Source organism: Eretmochelys imbricata, chromosome 5, assembly GCF_965152235.1.
Source record: "Eretmochelys imbricata isolate rEreImb1 chromosome 5, rEreImb1.hap1, whole genome shotgun sequence".
NCBI classification, from domain to species: Eukaryota; Metazoa; Chordata; order Testudines; family Cheloniidae; genus Eretmochelys; species Eretmochelys imbricata.
In genome coordinates this window covers 41959458-41980964 of record NC_135576.1, presented here as the reverse complement: position 1 = coordinate 41980964, position 21507 = coordinate 41959458, and the positions used below count along the sequence as shown (strand labels likewise).

The following is a 21507-nucleotide window of genomic DNA, read 5'->3' as shown; positions in this document are numbered from 1 at the left end:
GTCAGGTCTAGATTTTGGCTTAATTTTGAAACTGAGTAAACATAACATGTGCAGTGAGTGAAGAAAAGTGTTTTTAAATCTTGTTTCAAAATAGTAAACAATAGCTAAGCTATTTGAGCAGTAATGCCTGACTTCTTGGTATTTAACTTTCATTGTATGTAATTGAACTTTTTCTAATTCTGCTTGTGGACTGAATGATGACCTGAGGTTCCGTCTGCAGGAAGATATTCACCAACAGTTCTTGTTCTGGGGTAGTGGAGCAGGGTTGGGTATGGTAGTACTTCACAAAGGAACAGCTCTTACGTAATGGAAGAGTGATTTAGCTGATGGAGTTTCTGAATTGCCTTGAAAACTTTTTTTTTTCCCAATAAAGAGAATACTTTAACCCTCTGGTTTAGGGTACTATCCTTTTGAGTACTTTCATTTAAGCCATTCTTGTTACAGGTTAATCTAAGAATAGGAGTGTGAGTATTTCTATAGTCAATCTAATGCTAGAATTTGGAAGTTGTTCACAATGAAAAGGTTATGATCTGAAGATGACCATTTCATGATGCTGAAAATGTTGACATTAGTATCCAAAATTCTCAAGGATTGGATTAATATCTACCTTCAAAAAACTGATACAAAAAAAAAGGTAGCAGTATTTAGAAAGTAGGCCTCAGGGACTTCACTTTTAATACTAGCAAAAAACAACTATCCCTATGTTACAGCTAGGGCTATTGTGACTATCAGGCACAAATCTCAGCACTTAGAAGACCTTGATGGAGGTAAATGTACTTGGCAAGTTTGAAGTGCAGCTCTACTCAGAAGAACACTCAAGTGGTATTTTATCCAGATGCATGTACATATTTCTCATCTGACTTCAGTCACAAATGATATCACTGATTGAAATCAGCTGCCATACTGGATTTGTATTCCTACCTGTGTGCCAGGAATTTCTCATTATTGACACTATTGTAACTCCCTGAGTGAGAGAATAGCATGTTGTGGGATGAGCAGTGCTTTAGGATACTGCTGCTGTGCCTGTAATCTGAGATTGAATCCAGGTGGGTGGTTCTTGAAAAAAACTTCCAGGTTCCTCTGACAACTTCAAGACTGCAATTATATTAATACAGGAAAAAAAACACCCTGACAATGAAAATAGGTTGTGTACAGTATTGTGGCCACATCAGTTCTAGGATATTAGAGAGACAAAGGGGGTGAAGTAATAACTTTCACTGGACCAAACTTCTGTTCAAAAGCTTGTCTCTCTCACCAACAGAAGTTGGTCCAATAAAAAAAACCCTCACCTTTTCTCATTGAAAAGAAAGGCAGAGTTAAAAAAAAAACCCCTCTTTGTATAAATACTGAGCATTCTCCTAATATAATTAAATCTATTTTTGAATTAATGCAGGACTATTAAAGTGAGAGTTTATATCCAGTGTGCTGTTACCTCTCTGCTACACTAGTCTTGTTGCATTGAATTTAGTCTAAGCTAGGGACTTCCTTTTGACATTGTTTTAGGCAGGGAAGGAAGAAGAGAAGGTAGGCAAAAATGTGTTGGTTGCCAGCATGACATTAAGGGACAATTGTAAGCCAAAATGGGGGCTTAGATTAACCTAACTCTGGGAATACGAATGTCATGATAAGCCTTGTATTCAGGTAGAAGTTGGAAGAAATGAGACCTATTCAATGTTGTAGAGAACAGAGGGAAGATACTGTGGTATGACTGCTTTACACCATGCTGGTGGATCCTAAAGAGGATTAAACTATAGTATATGCATAGAGCAGTATGGGGCTCTTACTCAATGTAGCCACCTGGTGGCAGCATAGCAAGGAAAAGGATGTGTGGGATGACCTTACACCATGGAAGTCTTCAGCTTCTTGGGGTTAGGTGCTGCTGGCAGAAGTTGGAGGTGTGTTCAGGCTGCTCTAACCCAAGAAATGAGGCCCATGCCCAAGGATTGTGGAAGTGTAAAAGGTGATTTTTAAACTTTGTCCACACCCCCAACACTCTTTACTTGTAATCCATGTAGATTAGCCCCAGCCTTCTACATTTTTGTACAGAAATGTGTCTTAATGAGGCTTCAGCATACTGAAATGCCTAGAGCCTTTCCATTCACCTCTACATATCAAAATTAACTGTTCAACTATTGAATGCATCTGCTTTGCCAGATATTACCCTAATTCAATATGCTACCTACAGCTATAATCTTGTACTCTTTATCTGAATTTATAGAAATCAGATCTTTGAAAAAAGCATCTCTATGGTGCAAGTTTTTTTTAAAAGCTACATCTAATAACCAGTAATTCCATATTCTGCCTGACTCTCCCCAAAAGTCATTCTTAAGTGTAACCTCTTAGCAACCCTTATTACATTATTCCAAAGACCTGTAATGACAGAAGCAATTTAATAGGCGTGCAGAGTTCAACCACCCAAAATAAATGGGGAAAGTACAAACCTTCATAAGGAGTGGAAGTTCACATTACATGCAGCACTCACTTGTAAAGAGCCCCTGAAATCCTGAGGAAAAATGTGCTAATCTAGGGTGAAAAGAGATTTCAGTTGAACAGGGGGGAAAAAAAAGTTTCAGCATATTGCATTAGGTTTTGTGAACAGACTACCCTGAATATTAACCCAATTAAATCTTGTGCTATGGCCTAGGATTAAATGAACCCAACAAATAGTTTTTGACAGAGTTAAAATTACTGTGTAAGGAGAGCATTTAGTGATATGATCATGGTTTGACACAAGTTCACTAGAAGTCTGTAAAGGTAATAGCAGTTATCTGCTCTTCATTTAAATGAGACACATTACTAGAACACCTGAAATGGCAACAAGCCTCGTTAAAATTAATGGTGAAGAGATCTCAATCAAACTGGTATTTTAGTGGAAAGAAATACTTGTGTAGAATTTTAGGTGGAACTAGAAGTTTATTAGTCCCTTAAGTCTACTGCTAGCAATTAGTGCTCTATTACAGCCCAAAGTCAAGCAGCTCATGTTAACCTAAACAGGATCTTATGCATTAGTAAAGAAGACATTAGCAAGAGTAATGGAAAGTTAGATTAACATGCTCATGATTATCCAAAATTAGTACCCTTCAGACACTGAATGTACAAATACATTTAATTTAACATAGAAAAGATGCAAGAGACAAAAGTAACAAACATGGTCACCTTTTATTTTAAAATATAAAATTATTAAAAATACAGTTTGTAGCATTTCAGCTACATGATCGGTAGAAGGGTTGGTGTTTGTGCAGTCCTGGGGGTTTTCAGAGCAGGGCACTATGAAAGTGAAGTCCACTGCTCAGGTTGTTTGCTTTTGGGTCCCACAACATTTTTAAGGTAGGTTTTTCAAATTCTGTTTTACTTCACAGTGATATTAATGATGCTGACATCTTCATATGGTTTGTCAGTTTTGGGATTTACTTTCACATTTGAGATTCTCTGAACAACTTCCATTCCTTTAGTTACTCGTCCAAACACACTGTGCTTGTTATCCAGCCAAGGCTGTTTAAGGGGTGGAACGAACAGAGGAAACAGAACTTTTGTTAAAATATAAAGTATTCTGTAGGTTAAATAGTAGGACAGGAAGAGATTTAGTGCTAGAATAAGTGAATGCAATTGTAGATCAAGGTTATTACATTTTAAGCACTACACTTTAAAGTGTATTCACGGTTAATTGTTCTAACAAGTATACAGTGAAAGCATATAAAAGTGTCTGTTACACTGTTCAACAACTCTGAAGCTAGTTATCTCTTAAATTAGTTTATACCTAAGCATTAATAAAATACCTTGCAAGGCAAAAATGCTAGCTATGCAGTCATTTTAATTCATAGACCTTCAATAATGAAAAAAATAACTTTCTAAATGGAATGTTAGCATAAATTCCATTCCAGCCTACCTATATATGAAAACTAATGCTTTCACATGCTTGAAACTTAGTTGTGACAATATAATCATCTTCTTCTACCACCACGAGAAAATGGGTAAAGTTCAGATTTGTGAGCAATTCGGAAGTGGGTCATATGTTAATACTATTTCCCTGCAAACCACTACAGCTTCCTCAACCTCAGCTATTAAATTATTTATAAGTGCCCCTAAAACAGCTCTAAAAGGGCAAGTCTCTAAAATAGCAAAATGATGGTGCATATGCAGATTACTTCTAAGAACATCCATAGGCTACAGCATTTTGAAGGGTTTTGTTTTGTTTTAGACTCATACCAAAGTTTCCTAATTCTAGTATATAGTGAACTAAGTCACATAAAAATGAAAGTATTAATGGAAAGACTTTGGGGCCAAATCTTGACCCCTGTGCAAAGCCAGAATACAACAAGCCACAGGTATTAGTAGTATCCATACCTGCTAAATCCTCACAACCCATGCAGAAGTTTTGCCAGTCTTAGTGAGAGAGATATTTAATAAACAAAAATTTAATTCAGATTACAGCAGAAGATAACTCCTGTTAATACAAAATTCCATAGTCTACAATAAGATTTAAAATGTAACATGTGCCTTTTACTCAAATTCTCAAGCCTTTCATAATCAAGTTTAATCACTCTTTCTAAAGGACATTTTTCAGTCAAACTTAAGCGATGTGCTTTTGTCACATTACCTACATAAAATTAGCTGCACAATGGCATCCTCCTTTTTCACTACAGAACTGGCACAACTGCTTCTTTACATAGTACCATCATGGTTGATCTTCAAATCAGATCTTAAACTGGGTTTTAAATATTACTTACAGTTGGTACCACTGTTATGAAGAACTGGGAACCATTGGTGTTTGATCCTGCATTAGCCATACTAAGCGTGTAGGGTCTGTCATGTCGTAAAGTTGAATGAAACTCATCTTCAAATTCTCCTCCCCAGATGCTTTCACCTCCCATTCCTGTACCAGTTGGATCACCAGTTTGAATCATAAAACCCTGGATAGGAATGAAACACACCATCGCATTTTGCTGTAGAACACCCAAATCTGCAAGGCTGTGAAATTCAAGACAAGATTTGTTTTTAAAACTGACCGACTTTTATGTAAAATATGCAAGTGTTAGAATAAAAACCAGAGTGCCCCAAATGGTATGATTTTTTCTTTTAAAGTGATGGCCAGTTCATCATCAGAATAAGATCCTCTAACGTATCTTATTGGCAAGATAACATATGAGCCTGTAGGGGTTATGTACCTGTAATTCTTTACTTTCTGCAAAAGTGTTCAGTTTTATCAACTTATTTTTCTATCCCATACAGCAGAAGTTTAAAACTTTACAAGCTGTCCATTCCTGCAGAAAGCACAGACCTACCTAACCCCTACATGCCTGCTTTGAGTTCTAAGTGATGTCATATCAGCCTGTTCCATGCCAGAGCTAGTGGAAAGGGAGGACCATCTGGCATGCATCTTGGCTTTTCACTTGCGCACTCTGGCCACTTTTTTTTTTCCCTTTGCTTTTCTTCTACCCTTTGGAAGGAGGGTTGGTTGGGGTTTTTTTGTTTTTGTTCCCAACTAGAGATCAATCCCGCTCCCTAGCTCGTGTTGTCTTCTGGCACTTTTTCTGCGTGGAGGGATCTAGAACTTGCTTCTCATTATCCAATACAGCTGGAAAGTAAAAACAAGGGAACATCCCAGAGGGATGCCCAGATCCTCTTCTGGGGAGGAAGTGTCAGCAAGAATGCCAGACTCCTTGCTAAGGGACTATTACTTGACAGCTGGCAAGGGCTGGAGAGGTTTAGAATGTTCCCTCAAAGAACTCCCAATTGTTGAAGACAGACTTCCCTGCTGTATTTCAAATGGCAAAGAGGTCTAACCTGCCCTTGCAAAGGGTCTCAGGTGGTAGGGGGACGACACAGTGCTGTCCAGACTCTCAGCTTGTGCTAACAAGCTGTCTAGACTCTGAACCTATTCTCCAGCTAGAGCAAGGATTCGAATGCTGGGAGCAATTGTGGCAGAGCTTCTGTTTTGTGACTGCCGAGAGTGCTTCCTCATAGTCAAAACTCCTCTTAGCCTTCAGTTTGCTCTTTGGGGCCAACTCCACCATGCCAGAAATGAAGGGGAGAAGGTCTGGGATGGTCAGATTCAGGGAATGATCCCTAAAAATATTTCATCCTTTACAAGAAAAATGGATGGGTAACCTTGGAGCCTCCATGGACAAGTCTGAGCTTCTGTACTTGCAGGAAAAGCGATGCAGCCCAAGTGATTTCGAATAGGGAAAAGATCAGGATCAAGAAAAACAAAGTTTCTCTTACAAAATCTTCTTGGTACATTCTAGTTCACAGAAGATCTCAGAATGTGTCATCACAAATACCAGTCTCATTGCAACTTACTTATACTGATGTCGCATAGTGATGCCCTCTGCGATATCTTCAGTGAACTAAGCACAATCAAGACTTTGCAGAGGGTTTGTTTGCTTGTTCGTTTGTTTTTTTGTCCTGGATAGCAAGGACATTCAGTACAGTAAGGTGGAACCTCAGAGTTACAAACACCTTGGAAATGGAGGTTGTTTGTAACTCTGAACAAAACGCCTTGGTGGTTCTTTCAAAAGTTTACAACTGAACATTGACTTAATACAGGTTTGAAACTTTACTATGCAGAAGAAAAATGCTGCTTTCGCTTTACTTTTTTAGCAGTTTTTGTTTAACACCGTGCTGTACTGTTTTTGCTTTTTTTTTTTTGTGGTCCGCTGCTGCCTGATGGCGTGCTTCCGATACCAAATGAGGTGTGTAGTTAACTGATCAGTTCGTAACTCAGGTTCTACTATAATCTGCGCTAAACTCAACATCTCAGTTTTCAGGTTTGCTCTGCAGTTTACCAACAAGACTACTACTTTTAAAATGAACCATAACCTTACTAAATCATAACATTCTTCAAAATCTAAGTTCCCTGTAAAGGCTCTATGAAACAATTCCAAAAAAGACAATTTAACTGATTTAAATATAATAATTCACCATGCTTAAATATAACAAAAAAAAAGCAATACAAATGACGAACTCAGACAGAACTGGCACAAATGTCTTATGCTCTGTATTTTGTGTCATACAACCCAACAGGAAAAGCATTAGTCTTTTGTAAATTACCTTGATAATACGGTGAAATGTGTGCCCATTGTAGTAACCATTCCTGCTGTGTACACAGAAATTCTCCACTGTTTTGGGGCACCTGCAGTTGCATAACAAATTTAAGGCAAGACTAAATAATTTTTTGTATTGCAGTAGTGCCCTAAGGGCTCCGCCTGAGATCGGGGACCCATTGTACTGGGCACTACACACAAAAAAACCCATATAAGACAGACCCTGCCCCCAAAGAATGTATAAGCTTAACAGGTAACAGACAAAAAGCAGGAAGCATAGATGGGTGCAATGACTTGCCCAGGGTCACACAGCTGGTCAACAGCAGAGCCATAAAAAAAAGCCAGTTCTCCCAAGTCCTAGTGCCCTAACCACCAGACAGTATTTCCTCCCCATAGTTCCACTTATATACTGTAGATAAAATTACAAAGTATTAAGTATAAAGTGAAACCAATATTCACAACAGCAGTAGTATGCAACTCACAAGCAGAACAATAAAGTAACATCCCTTTACCAAGGTAATTCTATCAAACCATAGCCTGCAGTATGAATGAGTATACCAAGTGATGTGTTCAATACCATCTAATGGAAGTAAGGAATTTGAGGATTAAGTGCTTTAGTGCTAAAAGAAACTTCTAGATCAGCACAGACGCACACAGTTACCCCTTCTTTAAAACTGAAACTGCTGATTGTCAACATACAAATACTGTTTGGATTACAGAGGGACTAGATGGCACATTACTATTCTATTAGCAGTAATAATAATTAGCAAAGAACCTTTCACCATCATGGCTTGAATTTGACACAGACAAAATTGTTACCAGAGTTACAGAACAATGTAATAACTTTACACTTAATCTACACAAAAACTTTGTTGTAAAGCAGTCAGGGTTGCTTTACACATACAAACATACCTGACTCAGAACCACAAAAACATGAAAATGAAAAGTTATGCCACTAAGCCATACATACCCAGCTTATCCACCCAGAGGCACACAAAATACCATTTATCACAAATGCTCTATATATGACAAACCATGCATTCCAAACCTTAACTCTGTCCACTTCAACAAATCCTTTTACAAAACTACATACTCCTAGTACTATTAGTTGTGGATGTTTGATATAGTAGTGCGTTGTATAGGGATAGGGTGGGTTGGGGAAGGAAGTGATGGAAGGCTAGCATTATTAGAGGGCAGAGTGAAGGCTGTGGTGCACTGTGGTGTATGGCAGTTGTGATAACGGTAAGGCACGTATGTGTCCGTGGGTGGAGGAGCATAGAGTATGTACTGTTAAGTGGTTTTACTTTTCATGTCCATGTGTTTGTGAAACTGTCAGGGTTGCTACACATACAACAAACCCTAAGTGCATCACAACAAAAAGGTTTTGTATATTAAATTTCCTAGGGATTTTTAATGCTTAAGTGGGCTTGGAAAGTTGAGAAGGAGCAGACGTTGGGGTACAGAAGTACAGATGTGAACAGAGAAGATTTTATCCATCAACAGTTGTACACAGAACCTCTCAGCTGTGTGCCAGCAGTTGAACATAAATGGCATAAAGTTCATGCACAGTTGCACATGAAACTTTTTCCATTGTAGGATACAATTTTGACGGAGAAGTAGCTCTCATGAGAGGTTTCAGATTTGCAATGGCACAAAATTTATGCATAAAGCAATTCCTTTTGGAGCTGCAGGATGCATCATCCCTCTGGTTTAGAAAACTGTTGCCAGATCTGCTGCTGCCACCCACATGTTCTATTCTCCTTTCCCCTAGACTGCATGAAATAGCACAGCTCTGCTATCTCTGTGGTAACACATAACTTGCACAAAACAGTGCTGTATCACACTAGCATCTGGGGGAGAACCAGAGAAAGAACAAAACAAGGTAAAAAGAGCAAATCCATAAATCAGAAAATGAAAAGTAAAACAAGAACATAGAAGAAAGGAAAAGAAGATAAGGAAAAATAGTAGATGAGATTTGACAACATAGACATGATATAAGCAGACATGGGAGGATTTACAGTTTCGAAGGAATACTTCAACAACAACAAAAAAATGTTGAGAACCACTGCCCTTGTTGCTGCTTTAAGCTATTTTTTGCCCCACTGTCCTTGCTAACATCCCAGCAGCTTGATTTATGTAATTAAGCAAATATGCAAGCAATAATATGTAATAAGAGGTCCTTGGATGGGGAGCGGGGGAAATCAAATTATAAGCAGTCCCCCTGCCCTGGTAACCGACAACGAACAGCCTCAAAGAAAGGAACAATAAAAGCAAAACTATTTTTAAAAAGGTATCAAATACATACTCAACAGGGAAAAGCTTGACATGAATATCTCCCATGCTTGTGTGGATAATGGCACTATCAGAAACTCTTTTGGGGCCTTCAGCTTGAGTGGCTGCCATGACCTCTTCCTTAGATGGTTTCTCATTAAATACATCTCTGTCAGAATCTGCACTCTTTGTATCTTCTGGTTCACGTTTAGTAAACTGAAGAACAAAAGACAAAGGTTGCTACCTTTATTTTTTCTTATTTAGATACCATACAAAGCTTCCCAGCTAAAAATCAGTCAGAAAGATCAGATAAAAAAAGTCTATCTTCCTGCATTTCAGTATGTGTGAAATAAAGACTCTGACAGTCCTTCCACCTGCAGATTAAAGGGTCACAATTTCCAGTACAGATATTTGGAAATCCAAGTAATCTTTTGTGATCTCTCTCCCCTAGACCTCTCACCTGCCTTTAACATTGTTTTATTTAAAAGGGAAGAATGTAAAATGTGTACAGGTAAAGTACACTCATGCTCAGGCAATGCTCCTTGTGCTAGGATCAGGCAGAGTTGGAAATCTCTTGATTTAATTACACGGGTACAGTAAGTACTCTTATTCGGTCTTCATTCTAATATAATACTATAGAAAGATATTGATTAATTCAGAGAGCTGTTTCCAACCACAGCAATATGATCCCTAGACTAGTCCTCAAAAGGCAGAAGACAAAACTAGTCAGAGAAAACACACAATAAAGGTCAAACAGTAGAGGAGTGTCAGCATACAGCACCAACTGTGTACATTATAAACTTTCAGGTGGCAATTACAGTCACTGAAATACACTGTATATTTTCAGTATGTTTGATAAATACAAAGATCCCAGATCTGTCAAACTTTTCTTCCTGGCCTGTACTTTTGAAAGTTGTGTGTTCAGTTCTGTAATTGCCTTCTGATAGTTTAGAGTATGCACACTTGGTGCTGTATGGTAACAATCAAGTTAAGGACAAGTACTAGTTAAGCAAGTGACAGTCAGGCTTCTGCAACAAATGTCTGTTACTTTTCTATACGGTGCTTTGCATGCATGAGCCCTGATCCTTCTCTGGGGTTCCCAGGCACTATAGAATAATTACATAGTTATATATAAATATAGCTTCAAAAGTTGAACTGCCAAACACAGGAACTAAAACTTTACTAAGATATAAAGGAATCCAAGATTCACAATTTACTGAAAAAAGAAAAGGAGTACTTGTGGCACCTTAGAGACTAACAAATTTATTTGAGGATAAGCTTTCGTGAGCTACGGCTCACTTCATCAGATACATGTAGTGGAAAATACAGTGGGCAGATTTATATAAATAGAGAACATGAAACAATGGGTGTTACCATACACACTGTAACCAGAGTGATCACTTAAGGTGACCTATTACCAGCAGGAGAGCGAGGGGGCGGGGGGAATCTTTTGTAGTGATAATCAAGGTGGGCCATTTCCAGGAGTTGACAAGAATGTCTGAGGAACGGGGGGGGGGGGAGTGGGGTGGGTGGGCGGGGGAACATGGGGAAATGGTTTTACTTTGTGTAATGACCCATCCACTCCCAGTCTCTATTCAAGCCGAAGTTAATTGTATCCAGTTTGCAAATTAATTCCAATTCAGCAGTCTCTCGTTGGAATCCGTTTTTGAAGGTTTTTTTTGTTGAAGTATTGCCACTTTTAGGTCTGTAAGCGAGTGACCAGAGAGATTGAAGTGTTCTCCAACTGGTTTTTGAATGTTATAATTCTTGACGTCTGATTTGTGTCCATTATTCTTTTATGTAGAGACTGTCCAGTTTGACCAATGTACATGGCAGAGGGGCATTGCTGGCACATGATAGCATATATCACATTGGTAAATGTGCAGGTGAACGAGCCTCTGATAGTGTGGCTGATGTGATCAGGCCCTATGATGGTGTCCCCTGAATAGATATGTGGACGCAGTTGGCAACAGGCTTTGTTGCAAGGATAGGTTCCTGGGTTAGTGGTTCTGTTGTGTGGTTGCTGGTGAGTATTTGCTTCAGGTTGGGGGGCTGTACTCAGTAAAAACTGAAGGATCATAAAGCAACTCTCAGATAAATCCAAGCTAAAAATTCTGAAATATTGTTGTAATTTAAGGAGACCTCTCTGGGAAAGTTGTGTCACTACCAAAATTCTTCAAGTCAAAAAACATTAAAAAGTCTGGGAGAAGAGGTTTAAAAAACAAACACACAAAACTGAATAATTTCTATCCTGCATTAGTCTAACAGAAATCATACAAACCATGTAAAACCTGTTCTTTTTGAAAGATGTGCAGACTATTGTTGGATCTGCCTGGATATTCTGGAGAACAGGGTTTTCAGATGCTTTCATCTCTATAGTGGTTGCAGCACGATGTTTCTTTGCTACGCCTTGGAACAAAGCCAGTTGCATCACCCTGATATTTTCCTGTTTGCCTAAGATACGAACACACCTATAGTACATGGTGTTTAAAAACCAAAACAAAAAAAAAAAGAAAAAAGGAAAGTAGGACTACTGTTAAACTTTCATGTCATACAGTCTCTCCCCTCCAGTCATAAACAGACTCAGCAGAATTCAAGAAACACTGCACCTCATCTTATCAAATATATATTTATTTGTGTATCTATATACAGAGAGAGAGGGAGAGGGCAGGAGGGAATGTTATTACAGGCTTATTTACAATGCTTTCCCTTTTCAAAACTGCTACAAAAAACTTACTGCTCAGCCTTCCCTACCCTAAAAATCTCAAAACCATTGATCCTCATTTATTCTACCGTGCAGAATTATATACAAAACGGTCATTAACTTTCCATTAGTGTATCTGATTGTATTCACTATTAGCCAGAAATGGACTCTCTGTGCAAAATACTTATTCCAAGGATTTTTATGCATATCTTCTCTCATTTTACCAAGTTTTAAGCCATAAAATTCAATATTTGGCATAAAAAGTTTATTTTCAGCCTAATTTAAACCAACAGCCCCCCGAAGAAATAGAAAGATCTATTAACATGCAAAATTTTAAATGGAACAAGAATATTAAAAAATTGGCTGAAATGAGTCTTTTCGAGAGGAACCATTATATGTAGGTTGGAATAAGACTTACCGGTTAGTTTCTACATTTATGACCTTAATACCCAGCATTGTTCCATAGAGCACGAAGTGTCCAGTTTCATCAAAAATTATGTTAATTAACCTGACTGCATCCACCTTCTCCAACTCACGCTCAACAGCCATACGTCGGCCAAACTCCATGTCTGGCAGCTGTTGTCTCATCTGTTGCAGCTCAGTAAACATCTACAGAAACAAGACGATCAGTCACCAGTTGTATGAATGCACAATAATGCTGTGATCTAGCAAAGCAATTGAAACACACACTTAACTTTCACTTCAGTAGAATTACTCAACTACTCACAAGCTTAAATAAAAATTCAAGTGAACCATTCAAATATTTCCTTTAGCTAAAGCAGGAACTGAAATATACACAAGCAGAATTATTTTTCTTCTATCAAAACACAAGCTGTAGTTAGAATCCAAGACCCTGGGCAAAGAAAAAAAAGTATGTTTGCTCTAACAAAGCAATCTTTAAAAAGATTATTTTTTCCCTTACATTTTTCTCAATTTTGATTAAAGCAGACATTTTTTCAAATGCTTTCTAGCAAATGGGCAGTCTAGAAGCACAAAAATTACAAAATTTCCTAAATGAAAAACACTAATTAAATTTCAAAGTATATTCAGCACAGATTAACATACAGAAGTTAGAGACCATAGAAGTATAAGATTAAAAGATGCTAATATAGAAAAAAAACTCCTTTGTAAGATAAGGTAAGTAATAAAATCCATCTTTATAGAAACTGGTGATAAAGTAGATAAAGGTACTGGTGAGTAAATTAATATACAAAAAAAAAAGAATATAAGTCAGAATATAAAAGCATATAAAAGCAAAATTGAACTCACACTCAGGGATTCATCAAAGACTCTCATAAGCTTCCCAGTCAAGAACCTGAAAATTCTAACTTTTCTATCGGAACCAATAGTGGCCATTTTCTTGCCATCAGGTGAGAAACATATACTGGATGGGTAAGCTTTACATTTAGCAAATTCATATAAATCGGTGTCTGTTTTATACTCCCAGTTCACATTTTTCGGGAATTTATATTCATGAGGAGGCCCAGTCCAATATTCAATCATGCCAGACTTGTCAGAAGACACTACTACTTTGTAGGTGGGGTTCAGCCCTATCTGAGTAAGAGGGAATGTATGGAGTTTATCAAAAACATGAAGTGGCTGGTTATTTCCTCGACCATCATATATGAATATCTTTCCTGTGCTCTTCTCAGAGCATGCAACAGAAGATATGGCATCTCCAGGGCAGTATATCCATTCACACTGGCCAGGGTAGTAGCTAGAATAGAAAGTAGAGGAAAAAAAACAAAAACAAAATAAGCAGGGCTTGATTTACCTAGATAGATATGCATAACAATTTGCTAAACAGACAAGGTGGGTGACATAATATCTTTTATTAGTCCTATAAAAAATATTACCTCACCCACCTTGTGTGTCTAATATTCTGGGATCAAAATGGCTATAACAATACTGCAGATAACACTTGGCTACACATTCGTCTAAGGGCTAGATTTCTGTTCAGTATTATTTTCGATATTACAGAGAAAGAGATCAATAATTTGATAGTCCAGGACATACGTAGCAAGTTAGTCCAGATGACTTCAAAAAGTTGAGGATTATCAATTTGAAATCAAATGGCAGAGTTAATTTTGGGGAAGAATTATTATTTATTAAGCTTTGATAATATGTGGTCTATGAAAATTCAGTGGTGTGTTACCAAAGGAATGTGCTAGTTACCCAATCTCTGTCCAGTTACCCAATCTCTGCTCTTCCACAATGCTTCACAAAGCAGTGGTGACAGGAAGTTAGTGTACAGAAGGTGGGTGGGGAAAATAGAGGTGTGATCCACTACAATATCTGGTGTAGAGATCTATTACTGCTAAACGTTCATGACAATGGCATTTCTTCTCTATCCTCAAATTGATCATTTAAAGTCAGATTTTGGTGCAACTGAAGACAAATGCAGTTTTGCCATCAAATTCAACAGAAGCAGGATCGGGTCCTGCAATAAATCACCAGGACTGTATTACAAATTGATTAATAAAAAGATCAATAGATAATAAATTGCAATAAATCACTAGGACCAAATTATATTAATCAAGAATTCTGAAGGAATTTAAAATGAAATGGTTTAGCTGCCAAAAAAAGATATGTACTCCATAATTAAAATGGACCAGAGGATTGGAGAATAGCCAATGTTATGCTTACCTTTAAAAAGGGTGCTAACAGATATCCTGGGAATCATAGACCAATGAGCCTTATTTCAGTACCAATTAAGCTAGCTGAAACAATACTAAAGCTAGAATTATGAAAAACAAAACCCAACATATATATATAAAACCCAAAGGACCAGTACGGCCTCCGGGGAAAAACTATGCTATTTAGAATTCTTTGACAACTCAACTAGAAAATCCTTAAGAATTGGTAGATAAAATTATTTTGGACTTGCAAAATAATGTTGGTAAAGATCCTCAAAAAAGAAGCTATTAAGGAAATTAAGCAGTTGTGGCATGAAAAGCAAAGTTCTGTCATGGAGTAAAAACTGGTTAAGAGGCAGAAAACGAGAACAGCTGTCACAATGGCAGTACAGAGACTGTAATCGGCTCTCCAGTTAAAAACAGTAGCTTTGACCCTAACTGGGTTGATTTAAAAACTGGTTGTGAGCGCACTGTTAAATATTAAAGTAAGCAGAAAGGGTAAAGTAAACTGAGAATAGGATTAAAACAAATAAATAAAACTATCAGCCCCAATAGGAACACTGTTAATTTCAGATATCTCAGTAAAATAGGTGTGGTACAAAATGCCTATGTACATATGATACTTTCAGAATGAGAAATACTGAAGACCTGACAAAAACTTTCAGTGGGCAATAAAACTCTTGTTTTTCTCTCTTATCATGAGATATGACTACCATCATGTATCTTGTCATATGCTACATGACACATATCCTCGGGTGCATGTCATACTGAAAAATATGAAAATTTTGTTGCACACTTTTTACAGCAGGAGATTAAAACCACATATATTACAATTCTACATATATCAGGAAATCTCTAAGCTGCTGGGCACATTTCCTAATAGCACACACTCCCTTAACTTAGTTAAATTAAGGCTGATTGGAATTTTTTTTTTTAAACTTAAAATGATCGAACAGAATTTGGTTTAATTCACTCTTATTCAAAGTACTCAAAACACTTACAATCACCAAAAATGTTTTTACAGAATGACATGACTTACCCGAGTTTCAGCATGTTGATCATATCAAAGTTTACTACATCAAACACCTTCATTGCTTTGTCATCCCCAACAGAACAGAATAATGCCCCTTCTGAACTAACTGCAATACTCTCAATGACCCCTGTTACAATAAACCCAATATAATATTAAAACATGGAAAAGACAGATACAACTTTCAAAACAAAGCATGAAGAGTATTCACCACTTCAAAGGAGGGGGGAATCCAACTATCTTAGAACAACATTTTAGAGCCTGCAATTGTTGTATATAGTATCTGTATTTTAAAGCTGTAGTACAGAATAATAATAAATAATAATAATTAATAAAGAGTTCTACATTGCACAGTTCACATCTGCATTGTCTTCGAGTAGTTAGCCACTGTACAGAGAATTAGTTACCCAACATAAAATTGCTTATTTTTTTAATAATGATGATCCCACTGATCCCACTTAAGAAAATAATGTGCTGGTTTTTTAGCTCAGAAAGGATAAAATTTTGTATGGATTAACATACTTGTTGAAGTCAATGGCAGCAATTAAACTTTTAGAAGGACTCTAAATAATATGTTTTTTTTTAAAGTTGATTGGTATATCTAATTAAAAATAGCAATTTACAAGTTTTACTGTTATCATGAACAATCAGTATCATCCAGTTCTAAAAATGAAGCATAGAAAATCATAAAATAAATTGATAAGAATCCTATAAACAATACACCTAACAAACATTAAAGTTTATTTCCACAGTAAGTCCTAAGCCCTCAGAATCCTACTGCATAATGGACTAGGACCAGATTCTCCAGCTTTGGAGAACCCCTGATGAAACACATATTTAACTACTACTAGATATTGCAAATATAGAACATAGATAGTAGAGTTGAAGAAAAATTGTGTTCTAATAAAAACAGATCAAATACAATATGATTTCTTACCTAAATGGCTACGAAAATGTTTAACAAATTCAATCCCTTCTTCTACTTTCTTCCAGAATTTGACATGTCCATCATGGCTGGCAGTTATGATAAAATCTGTCCTGCAGTGATAAACATATCAATTGAAATATAATGTTAAAAACTTGAGGGTGGAAGGGAAGAATCAATAATGGTGCACAAGATGAATTTACTAGTACAACATAACTATTGAGATGGATATGCATTTTTTCCTTTTTCCTCACTCAGAAAAGTACAACATGTATTTGCAATTAGTGGGTAATGGCTAGTATCAAGACCTCAAATATTAGTACAATATTCTTTATATCTTATTGTAAACAATCTTGAGTCTGCCAAAGTGTGCAGTAGCAGTTCGATCTCAGTATTAATCATTAAAAAGCAAGATATTACCTTCCCACACTCTGTGACTTGATTTGTAAAGAGACTACATCAACTTAAACAACACACTTTAGTCTTATTTTTTTCATCCTAATATTGTTAAAAGTAACATGCAATTAAAAGAGGTTAGATATTTTTTCTGTCTCTGCAGTTGTTTACTTTATGCATATGACTGCATTTGATGTAGAGCTTCTCCTGCTTGTGTAGTCATTTCACATAGAAATAGGGATGAGAAAAAGTAATTTAAGAATAGGAAAATGGGATTTTAAATCCACAAAAATAAGCAAGGGGTTACACAGTACTACTTTTAAATTGACTAGATTTAAAATGTGTCTCTCTTTAACCAAACCAAATCTATTTGAATTAGCTCTGAAGAATTTAAAATCCCACCTCCAAAATCATCAAGTTCCATTAGGAACATTTCTATTAAAAAGAAAAAAAAAAACTTCCTATCATATGCACATAAAAGTTTTGGGACTGCAAGACACCGTTAAAACAAAAGACTCACTTAGTACACACTACATGTGTAATGACATCTCTGTGCATGTAACTGCGTTCGTACATTGAAGCACTCGGAAGATTTTCAAGGTAGACATGTTCAAATTCAAGGACTGAACAAAATAAGAGAAAAGCAGAAATTATTTCCTTTTAATAAATATTACATCCCATCTTCCGCTCGCTATTATTATTTACACTTGTATTACTTTACCTGCGTTAGTTTTAGTCAAAAAGGTAAGATATCAGGGCACCATGCTAACATTATGAATGAGATTTCTACCACTATTTTTTGAACCTGGATCTCCCAACTGCCTGCGTACTAGAAGCATCTAATCTCTCATTTCACTAATATTTAAATAAGCACACCCTTTTAAACAATTACACCTGTTTCCTGAAATGATAACACAATATTAATGCCAAAGGCCCAAAGTCTGTCCCTACATACATTGTCTCCCTCCCCTCCGTCCCACCCCAATTAAGTTAACTTGAATATCCAAGGTCAGAAATTGGCCTTATGCAAATGCTTCTTTAAAGTACATTATTTCTCATATAAAGGAAACCTTTCACAAAGAAGATTTAAAAACAGAGTATCTAGAAAAAATCCTTTCGTTAGAGAATAACTATAATTTTCAGAATTTTGGGGACGTGTTTAGAATCAATACATCTCGGGCTGAGGTGTCATAATTTATTCTAAGAGTGAAAATTAGTCATGACCCACTTATTGAGATTCATCATAAAAATATTCATAATGTTAGCTAGACATAGATTTGAAGTCCCATGACTATACCCTAAGAGGTAGAACTTTACAATAAAAGCAGTGGCATTCAATCTATAAATGATTTTACAATACTGGTCCTCTAAGATTTGCTCAACTTCTACTTGTGGCTTTAACTAGGTGTTCACAGACAACAACTGTGTCCTGGCAAACCCTCTCCACTGGTGGGTGAAAGCATAGCCAGTGACCAATATTACCAGAGAACTCAGTGCACCTTTCCCTGTCTGATGACCCAAACCTGGTAAAGACAGAAGCCAAGAGGTGAATGTTAAAAGTGTAGTATTTACATTTTAAGCTCATTTGAACAAAGGGGAAGTAAGGCAACTACAAATTTTGTGCAGTATGTAAACAATGGTGGCAAGTAGTGCACTGCAATGCAGATAGAATGAAGTGCATTGGAGTGCAATGAGAGCATAAGGCTCCTTTGGCTTGCTGCTACAACTCTGTTATTTTGATCACCGTGCCTGTAGGAGTGATGACGAAGGTCATCATTATGATCAAAGATCACTGCAAGTCCCTCTTACTTAATCTTGTGACTAGGTTAAAGTCCTATAGAGATAAACAAAGGATGAAGCGGCCTGCATTAAATGTACAGCAGAGGTTAAGACAAACAAAAATTTGGGATGCACAAGGAATGGGATGGAAAAATACTGTAAATATGATGCCATTCTATAAATCAACAGTATAGCCTCATCTGGATGAATGTGTTCAATTCTAACTGCCCCATTTAAAAAAAAAGAATGTAGCAGAAATAGAGGGGGTTCAGAGATGTATTTTTTCCTCTCAAGAAAGTAAAACAAGAATATGTTCAATTAAATTAAAAGGTAGTAAATTTTTAAGAAAACTGACAAATGTGTTGTTCTCTGGAACACACACAACTTTGCAAGACTCAAAATAGATTGGACATTATATGGATAAGAACATTCAGTCACATACTGGTAAGAATTAAAAGAAAAACAATGTTTAGAAGGAGAATAAATCGTTAAGCCTCAGGGCGTATGCCAGTATTTAAAAGGAGGGGTCTAGGAAGCATCTTCTTTATGAGCAAATTATTCCACTTGTAGTTCCCTCTGAAGCATCTGGGACTGGCAACTGTCAGACATGATATCAGAATAGCTGATCAGATATGATATATCGCACCATAAGAAGCGGTAACTTCCGATACCTATCTAAGTGGACTTTGTTTTCAATTAACATACCAAACAGAGGATAACAATGCCCATGACTGTAGCAAACTGAATGATACCACTTCCCAATCTAGGGACAGCACAGCAAAAATATTAGAAAAGGTAGCCTATAACTACACTCATGAAAGAACTCATAAAACAAACAAATCTTCAATCTTCTTTTACAAGATGACAATATCTGACCAATAAGAAATGTTTTTATTGACAGGACAGATGTAATTACTGCTACCTTTCAGCACTCAAAAACATGTTAGGTACCTCACAGAAGTTGTAACAACATAATAACTGTCCTGAACAGTTTGCTGTCTAAATTTGACATGACAAAAATGTGTGATTCATAAACAGACTAAACGGAAAGGAGAGAAAAATGTGACAACAATATCACACAATTATGGAGTAGGGCAAGTACATATCTTGAAAGTTCCTTTATTTTTTTTATCATCTTTCTCCTTCCATTTTTGGTGGTTGTCATTAAGCAACTAAATCAGCTTCATCATTTGCATGTCACTATTTAAGATCTAATAACTGGCATTTCTACCCAATTTATTAACAGAATGCAAAAAGAATCAGATTCTTTCTGCTCCAACTCCTTAAATCACAACTGCAGCTATTTGTCTAGCTGGAGGCTACTGCACTCATTGCTATTTAATTTAGTAGGCCTGTGCAGATGACGAGTCAATCCCATGTTTGTATTATGGTAGAATCCATGATGGAGATGTCAATCAGGCAACTCTGTTAAAATTGTAGTAACAAAACAACAAGCAGCTGATTGCCAGTAGTTGTCTATTTCTGACATTTTAAGCTTTGTAAAGAATCTGTTCATGCAGGTGTTCTCCAAGAAGTATGTCTGTTGCTTTACCCTAGCCTTACAATGAAATGTGATCTTCCTTGTAGTGAAGCTAAGTTTTTCCTTTTGTGTGGAGTAGTAATTAATCTTCATAAGTGAAAGCATTTCAAACAGTAGGTCTCAGTGCACATGTTTAACTTCCATACCGTGAACAGCAGTGAATAGCAGGTGGTAGTAAAGTTAAGATTGTGCCTGTTTGCACAATCAAAGACACAGTGACATCTTGAAGCATCTATTCCTATAATCCTCTTTCTGAAGACCAAGAGAAGCATGTGAGATTTAGAACACGGAAAAAAATTTCAAGTTCTTGTGCTGTGCAATCTTCAAAACAAGTCAAAGAATGCAGAATCTTAAATATTTGCCTTTGTTGCATTAATGAAGGAGGAGCCACTCTTTGACAAAACGCATATCCATGTACTGCTCTTAGCAATTCCACACGTAAGACAACAGACTTTACAGCACTGGCATGAACATTCACCAGTTGGGGCGCAACATTTTCCTGATCACCTTTCATAACAACAAAACAAAGGTAATTTTTGTTACTTTTCAAGAGGAGAAGGAGGAAGAGCTACTCTTTATGGCACATGGGATCGCACACGAGGCTGGATCACAGAGACGTTGGGGGCAGTTTTGACTGTTCCCGCAGACATGCCGCGGTGCGAGTGTTTCGGACGCGTTTACCATCGTCCCGGCACCGCACTCCAGCACCGTTCCCGGCCGGAGCGCCCCGCCACAGCCCGTGTCCTAGCGCCCGCCCAGACTCCCAGCCCGGACCGCCCCGCTCCCCCGTAGCCCGGACCAGGGCGCGGCTCCCCGCGTTACCTCTTCTCTTTTTGGCCTGCGCAGCCTCCCCCGGGAGGGGCCCGACCCAGCGCTCCTCTTCCTCCGGTTCCTCGTCTCCATCCCCGGCTACGGCGCCCGCCGCTGCCTCCTCGAGCTTCCTCCTCTTGCGCTCCGAGTCGGCGGAGGCCATGTTGGTGTGCGTCAAGCTCCTGCGACACCCCCCGCTCGGGCGCCCGAAAGTGAGGGCGGCAGCGCCTCTCGCCGTCAGCCGGACACAACCAGTGAGAGTGGAGCGCGCGCAGATTGAGACGCGCGTCGGAACCCGCTCAGGTCGCCGTGAGGACTGGAGGGGGCCGGAGCTCGCCATGGTAACGGGCTGTTTCCCCCACCCTTAGGGTGC

The 21507-nt window shown here is 37.7% G+C and overlaps 3 protein-coding genes across 4 annotated transcripts in view; 2 read left to right on the top strand and 1 right to left on the bottom strand.

The window, feature by feature from the left end:
• Positions 1–5042, top strand: part of TRIM23 (tripartite motif containing 23) — a 36654-nt gene extending 31612 nt beyond the window's left edge. The window contains exon 11 of the mRNA XM_077816934.1: positions 4855–5042. Coding sequence (XP_077673060.1) covers positions 4855–4899 — 45 coding nt within the window. The 3' untranslated portion in view covers positions 4900–5042. The remainder of the gene's footprint in view (positions 1–4854) is intronic.
• On the bottom strand, positions 3141–21304 carry PPWD1 (peptidylprolyl isomerase domain and WD repeat containing 1). 2 transcript variants are annotated; one of them, XM_077816931.1, is made up of 11 exons: positions 21147–21304; positions 17526–17628; positions 16622–16722; positions 15694–15814; positions 13288–13735; positions 12437–12627; positions 11596–11785; positions 9349–9530; positions 7051–7132; positions 4728–4910; positions 3141–3492 (listed from the first exon to the last, which is right to left on the bottom strand). In XM_077816931.1, the coding sequence occupies exons 1-11, from the start codon at positions 21295–21297 to the stop codon at positions 3349–3351; spliced, it is 1896 nt and encodes a 631-aa protein (XP_077673057.1). In that variant the 5' UTR covers positions 21298–21304; the 3' UTR covers positions 3141–3348. The 2 variants fall into 2 exon arrangements, with proteins under 2 accessions (XP_077673057.1, XP_077673058.1); XM_077816932.1 differs by lacking the exon at positions 17526–17628 and having other exon boundaries at positions 21147–21165.
• Positions 21305–21380: 76 nt separating this feature from the next.
• CENPK (centromere protein K) overlaps positions 21381–21507 on the top strand; it is a 50130-nt gene continuing 50003 nt past the window's right edge. The window contains exon 1 of the mRNA XM_077816936.1: positions 21381–21475. Within this exon, the coding sequence (XP_077673062.1) occupies positions 21473–21475 (3 nt within the window). The 5' untranslated portion in view covers positions 21381–21472. The remainder of the gene's footprint in view (positions 21476–21507) is intronic.

Excerpts from the sequence above, each read along its gene's own strand:
- PPWD1 (XM_077816931.1), bottom strand. The coding sequence starts at position 21,297 with ATGGCCTCCGCCGACTCGGAGCGCAAGAGGAGGAAGCTCGAGGAGGCA. Across the intron at positions 11,786-12,436 it reads ATAAATGTAGAAACTAACCG|GTGTGTTCGTATCTTAGGCA; the intron begins GTAAGTCTTATT and ends CATGTACTATAG. Across the intron at positions 9,531-11,595 it reads AAAAGAACAGGTTTTACATG|TTTACTAAACGTGAACCAGA; the intron begins GTTTGTATGATT and ends TTTGTTCTTCAG.